The sequence below is a fragment of the Ptychodera flava genome, chromosome 18, assembly GCF_041260155.1.
Source record: "Ptychodera flava strain L36383 chromosome 18, AS_Pfla_20210202, whole genome shotgun sequence".
In the NCBI taxonomy this organism is placed as follows: Eukaryota; Metazoa; Hemichordata; class Enteropneusta; family Ptychoderidae; genus Ptychodera; species Ptychodera flava.
In genome coordinates, this window is record NC_091945.1 from 37480597 (window position 1) to 37495734 (window position 15138).

Sequence of the window (15138 nt, forward strand, 5' to 3'; positions counted from 1 at the left end):
TTCCTGAGTTATTATGTGACTGTATCATATCATTCATGTGATATTAGTTAGTGTTGTTTTCTCACAGATAATTCCCACAGAGAAAACAGTCAAGGATTATACTTTTTGCATGTTGTGTATTGTAAATTACAGAATTCACCATGAGAAGACTGTACAAAACAGACTTTCAATTTGCTTCTTACAAATCAAAGACACGCTGATCCCATATTGAGCATTTCCAAAACATTATGACAACCCCGACTATCCACCTAAAGAAATGCAAACTAAGGTTAGCCCCTCCCCCCTACCCTCTCGTCATCGACACTGACCGGTCCCTGACATGTACCAAAAAACACTTACTTAAAAGGTTTCATTACCCCGGAAGTGCTTCTCGACACCCACAGTTTCTCACTGCACTGCTGGTACATTCTACAGCCAAGGCAAGTAAGTGGGATTTTCCCGATCTTTTCATGAAGTTGTTTTCGAAACGAGTACAGTTCGTCACCGTCTCTTAAACTCAAGATAACTTCGGAGGCATACGATTTCAACGTAAGTGGCTTTCGTGTACAGCGTCACTCGTCAGTATGATTTGTATCAACAGTTTCCCTTTCATAACTCCAATTCAACACCGTGTAGGTTTTGCAAATTTCTACGAATCATCTATCGCTTTTATACGCATATAACGTAAAGTGTATATGTAGAGATGCATATCAAAACCCAGTCACCGCCTTTTAGAACACTGGTAAAATTATCACCCAAAGTCCTTCACGCACATACAGGGAAGCGACTGACCGCTCCTCTGTCTCTGTTTCACGTGATTAATAACAATTAACATCGGCAAACAAAATTTTTATTAGTTTAAACGAGATTTCCGTGCTACCTCCATGGTTTCACTATGCGGGTAGACTTTCGTTTTCATTTTCGTAAGTGTCCACCATGCTCTATATGTAATTTTAGTGGTTAACTTGATGCCTATTTGGATAACTGCTCACACAAATACCAAACGAACAAGTAGTATCAAACCATTGCTATAGTGTTCATTTTTCACAATGCAGAAATGGATTACAGTGCATATCATAACATATTAAGCATCATTTAGAGCGGTTTAATGACGTCACAGTATTATTTTCATGGTTCATTATTCTTCTAATGCTTTTGTTTATTTTACTTCAAATGCGTAACCACTTTCATTGATAATATTTTAAGAACTTGAATTCCATAATGTAATACTCGGTGATATATGATTGTCTGTCAATGTTGTATGTTCTGTGACTTGTTTTATACATAATTGTACATTCTTCCATAGCCATGATCTAATTGCAACATATTACATGATAGGCAATCCTGGCTGAAAAATATTTTAATCCTTTTTGTAAACAGATGAAAGATGTGTATTGGCTGTATTGGGAAGTCCATGGTGATAATTAATGATATATGGAATGTTATGAATATGATGATATAGTTTTAATACCAAGTGTTTTGTTATGTGTCAAACATTATTTTGCTTCACACCAAAAAGTGCCAACATTTTTTTATAATTTTTCATGAATTCAATATCAGTGTCCAAGCAAATGTCATAGCTATGTCTATATTACTAAAACCACAAATTGCTATTTCAGCAGTGTATTTCTTGTAATGCACAGCCTCACAGGGTAATAAACAAATGCTATCTAGTACTATCCATCATGACCAGTAATATGATTAGTGTTAATAATAACACCCCTCATGCTCTGATTCGTTATCAGGCTGTATTGCAAATTAATCAAAGAAATATACATAGGGAAGAGAGAGAGAGAGAGAGAGAGAGAGAGAGAGAGAGAGGGAGGGGGAGAGGGATGGGGGTGATGGAAGCTCAAACACAGATTACAATCATTTCACTCTTCAAAGTCTCAGTTTGGCTGCTTAATAAACAAACATACCATGTTCAAACTTTATGTACTGATGGTGATTGATTTATGGAGGAAAAGATTCACCATGGCCGATCAAATTATTGATAAGGATGAACTGTGTCAGGTACTCTATGAAAGGTGTGAAAGTTATTGTAAAAATGTTTTTCAGTGAAAGTCTCTGACTGTTTTACTTTTTAAATATTTGCAATACGTTTTAGTCAATGATAATGCTTAGACCAAAAATAAAAAGACTGTCCATAGCCTGTGGTGCATCATAGCACTCTTGTACAACTTTCAGTATTACATGGTGCTAAAACTAACATTCAGATTTCCTAAACGCAACATTCTGTTTCATAACAATCTTCAGATTCTTCAAAGATCAAGATCAGAACTAGCTTTATATGTTTTTAAATTCGACATTTTCATTGATTATTATGATAAAGTGTCAAAATACTTCAAAGTACAAATCATATTGCATTTATCAGGATTACCACTTTATGCAAACATAATATTCACTTTGTGTCCCCAGTGGAATCCGTTTGGCTGAAAAACCCACCTCACCAAAAAGATTATAGAACATCAAAAAGACAAATTTTGTTTGTTATTCTTAGTGTAGTTTTCACAGACTTGTGGCAAAGGCAAGAGTTAAAGAGACACACATACAAACTGGCGGTGACTTTACTAACAGGTGATCAGATAGTGATAGAGTGTCACACTAGTGTGTGTCATACAGATCAGCTGGCTCTAACTTTTTTCTGCCGTTTGATGGCTTCACTAGGAAAACAGAAATTACAACTTGTCATGTCAGGATCAAATGATGTAGAGGACATTTCAGGAAATATTATTGAAAAATGACTACCATACATGTTTTATAATACACCCCTTTGCTGCCATGGCATTTGACCTCGTTGACCATATTGAGTACACATAGATACCATAGTGTGGAAGAAGGAAGTTAAACATTTGTTTATGTAAATAGGGTTGGCATGCATTGGTCTCTATTGTGACAGCTGTAATTGGATACTTTTCAAATTTCCCAAATAAGGTGTATATTTCCAGTGATGTGACTGAAGAGCACGTGTATAACCTAACACTGCCTATGTGATGAAGTGTCATTGTGTTAGTACAACTTGTCATAGCCCAGACATACATAGATGGCTTTTCTCTCACATCAGATTACTTTTCATTAAAATCGTATCAGGATAATTCTGACAGCCATCATTTTATTGTAGTTTTGCAGTGTAAAATGCATGCACATAATATATTTGAAATTACTAAAAGTTCTAGAATTAAATTCTACAACTACTGTTCTATTCATGTGTACTATGTATAGATGTACATATAGATGTACATGCTTTATTTTAATGAAATGTGAACATATATCATTTTATTGAAATTTATATATCAAATGTTTTCATTGATGGCAAATTAGTAATTATTCAATCTTGAGTTCCAAAATTAGCTTGGCCAAGATTTTGAAAATGAAATGCCTGTATGAGAACAGAACCGTGACATAGATTGCTAAACATGTGAGGACTGGTCAATGTAGTGATGCTATAAATAGATTATGCTATAAATAGATTACATTTCCCAGCATGGAGATAGTACCAGGTCAATTTACTCATTTCAAGTGAACTTTGTAACTATGTTTCATCACCAAACAATTTTCAATCAGTTCTCTTCTGCTGGTATTTTCTCATTTATTCACTACCTGATAGATGTTGTATTGAAAGATATTCTTATGTTACCAATCATGTCCAATGTTAGTAATTAGGATAATATATCATGGAATATTTTGCCAAGAGAAACCAATGTGAATTATTGAATGATGTAAAATATCATGAGATACAGAAAGGGTGTACACAATGAGTATTGGCAACAGTTAGGGAGGGAAAGCTGAACTATTTGCTTGATCACATTGCATACTTGGTATTAGACTTGACTTCATGTACAGTAAAGTACACACTTCTTTAAATATTGTTACTGTCACCCTTCAAAATTGTACTTATACATATTTTGATTTATATGACAAATTTCTCCTACTTTTCCTCAAGATGTTGAAATTTCCTTTTACCTATCAGGGTACACTAGAAGAAAACTGTCCCCTGAGATAATATTGAATTATACTACAAATTAATTCCAGCCCATTAATCTTACCAAGATTGGACTCATTTCATCAAGCCTTTGTTTAATTATTCAGTCGTCTTTTGTCATAGGTTTCCATAATTGAAGCAATTACACAACTACATCATGGATCCAGAATACAATACATTTGTTGAGGAAGAAGGCGGCTTCCAGACAAATACAGCCTATGAATTCAGTGAAAAAGAAGTAAGACATGGTGAGTACTCTATTTAGTTATTTAGTAAATTTAAAATAAAGAAATTCAATCTTCCTGTATCATATATGTATTAACCAAAGATAAGAGTCAAGCGTAGGGTTGCCACCATGAACATAAGCTATCATGCCAGTATTTGCATTGGTATTTATAGAATGTTGTTGATGTAAGTAGTACATATGTGAAGGTACGAGTTACATAGTGGACATTCAGAGATACATCAGTAATAAAACGCTATTATCAGAGTTTTGTACGCAAACAATACAACGTACTGATTAACACTCTTTGCACAAAAAAATACTCACTCTGTGGCCATTGTTGTATATCAAATCAGTAGCTGTCAAAACACTGTAATGCTCTGCATATCATTTGAACCATTTAGATGACTTGAAGCAGTGTGGTTTTGGTTTGTTCTCTGTGGATATTTCCAATAATTTCTTCACATGACAAAGTGACAATATCTCTCTTTGAATGTTTTTAGTGGTGAATATGGGTATAATTGTAATACTGTATCCTTTTATCTACATGACTTTTAAAGCAATATGTATTTTTGCCCATTTTCAGCTTTCATCAAGAAAGTTTACGCCATTCTTTGCTCACAACTTGTGGTTACCATAGGAATTATCTGCATATTCCTGTTTGCGTAAGTTCATCATTTGCATTTTACAGGAATCATGTCTTGATGTAGAATTGGTCACAAATGTGTTATACAGACCATGATTTGTTTCCAGAAGTGTTGTAACATCACAAAGTGCTTGATGCAGAATTCTGGTTTTATAAATGGTCCCTTTGTACTAGGAGATCATTAATTGTTACTAAGACAAGTACAGATGAATTTGGTAATGTACATAAGAAAACAAAACTGGCTGTAAACAAATTGTGAAGTCCTTATATTGATGCCATCAATACAAATGATGTTAAACATTGAAGAATTTGTTCATCAAGCTGCATATTACTATCATATTACTTAAATGATGTGACAATCGATATGAAAATTATGAAAAGAAAAATGTTAATCATCCATGGTTACTTTTTCCACAGTGACCCAGTGAGGGAATACACATTCAAAAATACCTGGGTTTGGTGGGTAGCCTTGTAAGTATTCAATAATTGACTTCATGTTCCTAAGTATCTCACTTTAGAAACCAGCTTGGATAGATCTTTACACATTGTCAGTGTTATTCATATACCAGTAATTAATTATCCAAATGAGAAATGTTGCAGATAACCAAGTGCACTGAAAACCACAGACCTTAGGGTCTGTGTGTTGAGACCCTAGGGTCTGTATGTTGAGACCCTAGGGTCTGTATGTTGAGACCCTAGGGTCTGTATGTTGAGACCCTAGGGTCTGTATGTTGAGACCCTAGGGTTTGTATGTTGAGACCCTAGGGTCTGTATGTTGAGACCCTTGGGATTGTATGTTGAGACCCAGGGGTCTATATGTAAACATGGAGGATATTGTACCAGGATATTGTAACTGGCAATATGATGTAATGTCATTATTTCTCATGATTCATTGAGGCAGAGACACAGCATTCCCACAAGGTAGGGTTGCGTGAAATCACACAGCGGTAGATGTAATGTCTTTACCATAACAGTGTTCACAGTCCCTCTGTCTTACTGACTGATGATTATGAAGACAAATATGTGAATACATTCTGTCAATTGATAATTACAATCATCTTCTAACACATTTTCTCTCAATGTGTACTGGGTATACTGGTGTGTCTAGGCTGCCTTTATCATGGAAAAGAGAAACCAATTTTTTTAATGTTATTTTTCAACAAAACTCTGACATCAGCTCATAAATGAAAGAAGGGTATTTCCACAATCATATCAAAAGATGTCATCTGTGCTCCTTGAAAGCAAACTCTAGTGCAAATCTGTGACTTTTCCTGTTCATTCTTTGATCTGGTTTTGATAATAACTTGTTTCATCCACAGGGCTGCAACTTTTATTTGTCTGATTGCAATGGCTTGCTGTGAAGGAGTTAGGAGAAAGTTTCCAACCAACTTCATTTTCCTTGGAATCTTCGTGAGTAGCCTATGCAGTGCTGCATTTCTTTGTAAATGTCTGTCTGTAGGGTTCATAAAGACACATTTGTAAACCTGTATATACATTTAGGTCAATTGTCCTCTTGTTATCATGATGTAGGAAGTATTGGTAGTCTCTATGAGAAATATTACAAGCTATACAAAAGATCAACAAGATCAAATAAATAGACAATATTGTCCAACGGAAGCGGAAGTATGACTTGTGTTAAAAAATTCTGCCAAGTCAGGCTGATGTACCGGTGTATAAGGAAACAAAGACATTTCGTCAGTGTTAAAGCATACAATCCTATCATGTTGTTGTTTAAATTGTACTGCATTGTTGATGTAAACGTATTTAAGTATTAATCTTTATTATTAATTTTTACTTCAGACTGTTTGTGAAGGTGTATTGCTTGGATGTGCCTGTTCTACCTTTGACACAGATGTTGTTCTTATTGCTGCTGGTATCACTGCCGTAAGTCTACAACCAACATGATCAAAATCGTAGTGACACTTGTGACAATGACGACAGACCATGAAATAAACTCAGATCTGAACTCTCTTATTAGTTATTCACTTGTCATTTTGAATATTCTACACACTAAAATCATAACACAATTTTTGTTTTTCAAAACTGTTGAAAAATAGATTGGATAGGAAATTACATGCAAAATCATTTTCTAAGTAGGTTCTGTCTCAGAACTTACTCTTCATTACTTCACAGCCAAACAGTTTATCATATTATCAGGAGACAATTCGTAGAGCCACAGTGACCAGATAACTGTTTATGTCTGTAGCAATGGATAGGTCTATGTTGAATGCATTTCTTACAGTGTGTATTTCTCTATTACATCAACAGATTGTCGCCCTTGCTTTGACAATTTTTGCTTTCCAAACAAAGGTATGTTCAGAAATATTTCTCTTCAATCAAAATCAACCCTCACACAAGTAAATATTCTAGTTTTGAGCTCCACTGATGGTAATGCAGAGTTTGTCAAATACACAGTTGTCAGTCATCTATCATCCTTATCTATCACACTTTTCAAAAGCCAATGATTCTGTCACTTTGATATTTTATTTCATAAAACCCTCAGAATGGTCTTAAGTAGAGAGATACATGTAGATGTCTATAAAAAAATGAAAGTTATTGAGCATATTTGAACAGCTGCTGTTGATTATGAGTGCAATCATCAACCAAACCACTCAAAACTACCGTTCCTTGAGACTCAGAGGGACTGTAAAACTAAGTGGTGGCAGGTCTAATGTTTGATGGTAAAGGCTGTAAAGAGTGTGTACATGTACATCAATTAAATAAATGAGTATTTTTCCTCATATGTACCCATTTGACATAAGTAAATTAAGTGCTATAAAAGTGAACCACTTGTTGTGATGTTTGAGTAATTTTTAGCTTATTTTCAGTGACAACCCTCACACAAGTAAATATTTTAGTGAGGTTTACCGTTGTTTCCCTTGGTCATTTCCTTGCCTTGTCTCTTTCTATCTTTCGTAAAAAAGCAAACAACGGTCAAATATGCTTTCTTTTTTCTAGAGAATAATGTGTAAGTGATATTTTGACCAATGTTTTATTCTCAGATTGACTTCACAATGTGTTCTGGATTGCTGTTTGTACTTCTCATTGTATTGCTGTTGTTTGGAATATTTGCCATCATTTTCAGAAACAGAGTAAGTGTTTAACTTTTAGTACATGCATAATAGTGACAGTTTGATGTGATGATAGGCAGTCAGTGCACATGTAAATAATAATAAGGGTAATGTTAATGTGCTTGGAGATTTGAAATGCACAGAATAATAATGTTTGGTTTTCTACGCAGAAAATAAACTTCATGAACTTCTCTCATAAATGATTGGTATTAAACTGACTATTTATTGAGAATGAAACAATTCACATCATGAGATATTATGTAGTACAGTAGGCATCCAATCAGTGCCTTGATTTCTGCATTTTTACATGCTTGTGTATTCAACTGTGTTGTAAGAACTTATGCTTGTACCGTGAACAACCTAACCAGTGGTCAATGATATCATAGATGAGAGTAAAATATTGTCACTGATGTAAATTTTGGTCATTGGTGAGTGAATTGTTCCACTATAAAAGACACATGTAATGTTTGAAATGCTTTTGAGAATATGCTGCTTTATTCAATCAAATATTTTTCATTTCATTATCTTATAATTATGAAATAATTGATATTTCAGGTTCTTGACATGGTCTATGCATCCCTTGGCGCTCTGGTATTTGCCGGGGTAAGTCATTTCAGCAAACAAATCTTTTTTAAGAATTTTAATCATTATTGCCATCATTTTTTGTAAATTTACCAATGTGTATAACTGCCTGTAGCTATGGACTCTTGGATTCATGGTCTTCTCTGCAGCATGAGATGGCTGTAGTGTATGCAACCACAGCATATGATCTGTTGCTATACTGGAAATGGTGATTGTATTTGCCTCTTATATACGCTATGTTTGGATATTGTATATTAATGTTGACATGAATTTACTCTTTCTGTTCTAATATATTCTTCCTGAAACTTTTATCAAAGACTCTTGATTCTGTCTAACTGTTAGATTATGCATAACCCCTCCAGAAAACATTTTCCATGAACTGTTTTAACCAAGAAAGAATTTGTAAAACAAGGTATAGGTATAGTGCACCGTATGTTTCAATTGAAACTTACAGCAGATCATGTTCTGATTAACTTTGCTAAGCTGACATACAGATGGATAGAATCTGGTCAAAGTAACTGAGAATGTGACAGCTCAGTTTATCAGGGTTTTTAGCTGAAGTTCTTTTAACTTGGCATGGCATGGTAGAGGTGTATGCTTAGAGTTGTTTGTTTAATTTGCATGTTTCCTGAATGTTACAGTGAACATTGGTGAATGCTAGTTTCTTTGGATAATGCAAGCCTGATGATCAAAAAGTTCAGCTCTTAATTCTTGAAGGTTGGTTGTTGTGGCATTGTAGGTTGGGTGCGTTTTTCTGCACAATGCATCATAGATCTGATAAACAGAGAGCATTTTCAGAAAGAATTTTACTTGAATAAAGGCATAAGAAGATAACTGAAATTGACAAAATCAAAAACCTTTTACATGTCGATGGAAATCTGTATTTTTGTGTCAGGAATTCTTTGAAGGAATAACATTGCTTCACACAACATCATTGGTCATATGCTTGACTGTTGGCATTTCTCTGCTTCAGATATCACGCTTTGTATTCATCAAATGAAACTTGTCAAAATGGAATTGTTGTTTTTTCCTCCAATAACATGTAGACACAATGGTTGAGCAGCCATCTTGTTTTTCTTACAGTATATAGTAGTGGATACACAGCTGATGATGGGTGGTCAACATAAGTATTCTATATCACCAGAAGAATACATCGTTGCAACTTTAAATCTTTACCTTGACATCGTCAACTTGTTTTTGATGATTCTTATTCTTGTTGGGTTTGCCAGAAATTAGCAGGTGAATGACAAACAAACAAACAAACAAACAAAGCCGGTATTGTTTTGTTTCATGCATGTAGTGGTCCCTTTTAGCATGCAGGACATATATACTGTGGACTATTCACAGTATCTAGGTGAAAGTTGATTTCCATGTTGACACACTTTACAGACCCACAGGTTTAATGTTTCAGTAATAAACGACACCCAGTGACGGTATATCATGAGATTTTGACCATTTCATGACATAGGTGCACAAGCGAAAGCATGTGTATATATGGAGTGAACTGGTCAAAACCGAGTGGTGTACCCGTTGCTAAGATGATTTGTTGCTATTATATCATAATGTTAAACTGAAATTCTGGCATGAAACTTCAAAAATGGAATTTTTCGCGAGCTGAGAGCTTGTGCTTGTTCTAACCTTGTAATATCGCGAATATAGCACAGTAATTTTCATGTCTCAACCAATCAAATTGCGGTACTTGCGCCATCTATATACTGGTATAATATAATACAAGATATTGCTATTTAAAAGATATATGCTACTCTTTGTGGCAGATTTGTGTAGAGTGCTGTGTGGCAACTCTTTCAGTAGTATTTTGTCTCGTCATCATTGATGGCGCCCTCTATTGGCATATTCAGAAGGAGCCAAATTATGGTACTGCAAAATGATGGAAGACTTGGTTTGATATTCAAAGAGTATCAAAACACCATACAATGTCTTGACTGTTGCTTATAATACAGAATTTATCCATGTTGACTGTTTGCTTAATTTATTACAGACAATACCACTATCTTTATAGCTCTACTTAATTATTGGATCATTAATTGCTGAATGATAAATGTGCAATTTATAGATTATCCCTATCAAAAGAATAAGGAAAATTTGTACTAAGGTCGGTAGGGAATTTTTATTTTTCAAAATGTTTGTATTTCTTAATTCTCATCTTGCAGTTATTTAGAACAGTATATTGATGAATAGTTCCTTCATAACAATTTACTAGATTGGATATTATGTTGTCATATCATATCAAAAGGTGTATATGTGTTTGAGTGCCATCAAAACTGAATGAACTGATCAAAATTCTTCCACAGAAAAATGAAGTATTTATCAATGACTACAGGCCAGTATTTACGAGTAGCAGATAAAATCATAATTCCCCAATGTAGTTCAATCTCATCAATGAAAATAAGAATGGGCACAGTACAAACGAACAAACAAAATAGACACACAAAACACCTAAGAGTTTTCAGGACTTTATCGCATTATTTTTGGCAGTATCAAATGCACTACTGTGAAGACAGCCAGCAAATCATATAGATACAGTGTGTTACATGTATCATACCTGTGTTGTATATGCTGCATATATAAATTACAGTCATGATACAACCACAAAATTCTACCCAGTTGGGCTAATTTCCTTATTATTGGACAATACATTTCTGCAACCACATGTGATGACTGGGATGACTTCATCAAGGTTTGATTAATACTGTTGAAATTTTCATATTTAAACTTGTTGGACCACTTGTCTCATCTGTATTCAAAATAACTTTGCTGAAACTGCTTGTCTAATAGCTATTTGTCATGTCAATGTTACATCTGTTCTGTCAAATGGTACAGTGTGATTGATGCTATTATCTTTTATTGTGTCTGTTATAATTAGTATCTAAAGCTTAGCATTACTAATGTATTATTTTCTTGTAATTGAAAGCGTCTGGAGTACTGGGTACATTGTTCATTCTGCGTGGTAGTTAAGGTATAATTTTGGGCTTTAAGGTTTTCATAAAGTCTGAAAATGGTCTAGTTGTATATTACCGGTACAGATTGCGAGTCTTCCATGCTGTGCATTGTGCATGGTGGAATGTCATGGGTACAGTTTTACTTTGATGTTGTATGGTGTATTGGAATTGCAAACACCATGGTTGTGTATTTTCTGTTGACTAGATGATATGGTTCTGGAATAACTGCTTGAACAACCTGCTGACTCTTGTTGCCATAGTAAAAGAAATAATGCATCATAGGGTGTTAGTCTTTGTCTTTTATGCTAATTTCTTTGGACATCAACATGGTCATCACTTACAGTGGATCTTTCGCTGAATTTCATTTTGTGAACAGTTTCAAACATAAGTACTGGGCTGTCTCGAATAACAAAGTTGACATCTTTAATGTAGCAAAAATGATCTCTCTTTAGAGCTATGCAAGTAATCTGTAGTGCGCCCTCAGTGTGTTCCATCATTCTGCACCTCCACTCTGTGCCATTTAAAACCATGATGTATACATATTCATGTCTAATATTCTTAACACTATATGGTTGTACAGCCATTTTGTTCTGATTCAGCCATGGAGACAGATTTAACATTCTTTGCTTACATCAGTTCAATGTTGTCACACAACATTATTTTTCAGTAACCAAGTTGAATCAGTAGTTATACATATGAGTTCTAAATGTTTTCATATGTTGTACACCACAGTCCTTGTATTTGTTGGCTACCATAAATAGAAATATCCATTCCAAAAAGAATTAATTCCATTCGTTGAATCTGTAATCACACGCAATATGCATTTATTGTTTACAGTATTCATATTATTGTGTATGTATCATGACAATCAGATTTTTCAGTCATGGCTAGAAAGTCATCTATGTGGTATTTTTATTGATCTCACACAATGGCACATTTTCTAACACAGACTTTGACGACCCTTCTTTCAAGTTATTCATGCATGTTTCAGGACAGATATTTTGTTCATTATTAAGATATTTGTCAAATCAGTTCAATCATTTGATAAGATTTTATGTCTTTTACACAAGCAAAGTTTAATTACAAACCAGGAATTTGAAGCACAGTGATATAAGATTGAAATGTTTCATAAACCTTGTGGGATGATGTGAAAGTTGCGTGCATACTACCAACATTCCAGCATGTCCTGTATAATTTATAGTCAATAAATCTAAAATTTGATTTGTGTTGTTTTTTCTCTGTTGTAGTACCTGGTGGTGGACACACAGCTGATGATGGGTGGTTCTCATAAATACAGCATTTCGCCAGAAGAATACATCTTTGCTGCTTTAAATCTCTACCTTGATATCATCAATTTATTCTTGATGATTCTTCTTCTTGTTGGAAGAGGCAGAGGCTAGTATCAAAGAATCAACTGTCAACACAGTGAATATCTTTGTCTGTATAGAAAATCTGTTACAAATGAATGCTTTACTTTCCTTCTTTAGTGGGAAATTTTAACGTGTTCACTCCCAATTCTCTGTAAAATGATCCAATTCTTTTGATAATAATGGCTTTGAGCCAAACCATAGTGGTGGAGAGGTTATACTCAAGATTCTACGTCTTCATCAGCAATGATGGAGTAATAATGAAAAGTTTGAAGATTGTTGTGTTCTTTTGTGATCAGACAATCTTAATTTGCTGACAAGATTGTGCAGGAGGGAAATACTAAGATGGAGTATAAGTGGAAGTTTTGAAGTATTCAAACAATTTCAACATGGCCAAAACTTTGTAGGAAAAACTAATCGACTTTAACACCCAAGGATTGTGTAAAATCAAGAAAATGTGTTAATTTGGTTGAAAATGTTTTCAATTACTGGTGTATTTTGAAGGAAACCCATGTTTCAATAGTTTAGCTAAATGGCAGACGCTTGCAATTGGATTTAAGAAAAACTGAGGTTGTTATTTGTTTTCGTTTACTGTATCCATTATTGAATGTGCAAGAAGCAAGTGCATGCCATAGGACCAGACAGCTGATACTCCTAGACACAGTCTTAGGTATTGAAGATGACATCACATGTAACATCCTTTACACTGTGAGTTATTCATGAACTCACTGTCCTGTTTTCATAATATGTACCAGTAGGTCTCCTTGAGAATACACTAGTAATGGAAAACCCATTGTTGAAACAATGCACACATTGTCTTGTGCAACTTGAGTCTTGAACAGAGTCAGCAGTTATCACTAGTGTTGTACCCTGACTATGTTGTCATGATACTGTTCATGTAGCCAGGATATACAAACACCAATAAGTAACAGTAGAGAGATTATAGATCTCAGAATACTTTCATTTGATCTCTGACCATCTACATGTAATAGTTGTATTTTATATACAGACAAAGAAGCATCGCTGCTTTATCTTTGTGAATGGTACTGAGTGATCAGTATGCCCACCACAGATGTCTCTTCTGACCTATACAGATTTTAAGTCAATCTGATTAAACCAGATGTAAAGATGGCAACATGTCCACCTTTGCTTGTTCTTTGCTGCTGTCATTAGCTATTAGCTCCTCTACAAAACGTCACATAGCCACATTGGGAAGGGGAGTGGGGGTTGTTGCGGCAGGTACCTACATTTTGGGGTGATCTATCTAGACCAGTGAAGGTATGGCAAAGAGGTGGACAGCTATACTGCTGAATTTTGTTGTACTTTACAAACTGGTTTATATGTGACACAGGTTCTACTCTGATCTACAATGATCCATGGTCTATGATGACCAATGGTCTACAACGTAATGTAGAGAGATGTAGTTTATATTGTGTCAGAGTTAGCATGTATTATTATACCTATATGACTGTAAAATACCACTGTGACAATAATTACAGCTAAGATTGGATTAAGATATGAAATTAAGATGAATGAATCACAAACAGAAGGCAGGGCATTGTTAGCACCCCGGGGATGTAAATCTCCTGTCATCTAGAAATATAGGTCTACAGTGATGTTGAATTTAAAAGAAAAAGTTGTCTCTTCAGGGTACATCAAACTTGTAAATGATTGCGAATGTAACAAATTTGATTGTTTTAATGGAAATATGTTAGTAGAGGAAAACCAAGGTAGTATAATATTACTTTTTATGAAATTATAAATGAGGATGGCTTTATATCTTACTTTGTTACATTTGACCTCGGTCTAAATACATCATTTCAAATGGAGACTTCGACATTACAGCAAGTGAGAATTTTTTGATCAAATTGTTTCTTTTGCAACATGAAAAAATTTGCCGCCCATAAAATCACTTTTAAAATTGATCTCCTAAATCCATATATTCCCAAGATATTTTGTTATGTCACCATAGGAGTATATGTCAATTATTTTGACAGAGTTGTTTTGTACTTGATGTTCTTCAAACACCTTGAGTATGTTGATTGGAAAATCATAATTGATATGCTGAGACAAATCTTTAATTGCAAGCACCTTTCTATTCTGAATGCGTGAGTGAAATTCAGTAATTCTAAGTATCATCTTGCTCATTTGTTATTTTGAAAAGTACCAGTGAAAACTATCATATAAATGTCCAATAGATGCGAGTAATTTTAGGTCACCTCATCTAAGGCAAGAATGAGAAAAATTGGAAGACATTTTGATATTTTAACTTTCAAGTGACATGAAGTTGTCACTTTTCTGACATATTGCGAACTTTGTAAATCCACC

General features: G+C 34.5%; 1 protein-coding gene across 4 annotated transcripts; it reads left to right on the top strand.

The window, feature by feature from the left end:
• Window positions 1-354: 354 nt before the first annotated feature.
• LOC139117549 (protein lifeguard 1-like) lies at window positions 355-14309 on the top strand. 4 transcript variants are annotated; one of them, XM_070680763.1, is made up of 11 exons: window positions 403-528; window positions 4085-4209; window positions 4771-4849; window positions 5248-5301; window positions 6150-6240; window positions 6631-6714; window positions 7099-7140; window positions 7833-7922; window positions 8457-8504; window positions 9567-9722; window positions 12691-14309. In XM_070680763.1, exons 2-10 carry the CDS (start codon window positions 4119-4121, stop codon window positions 9717-9719), a joined length of 732 nt encoding a protein of 243 aa, XP_070536864.1. In that variant the 5' UTR covers window positions 403-528; window positions 4085-4118; the 3' UTR covers window positions 9720-9722; window positions 12691-14309. The 4 variants fall into 4 exon arrangements, with proteins under 4 accessions (XP_070536863.1, XP_070536865.1, XP_070536864.1 ...); XM_070680762.1 differs by lacking the exon at window positions 9567-9722 and having other exon boundaries at window positions 355-528; XM_070680764.1 differs by lacking the exon at window positions 9567-9722 and having other exon boundaries at window positions 366-423.
• The last annotated feature ends 829 nt before the right edge of the window (window positions 14310-15138 follow it).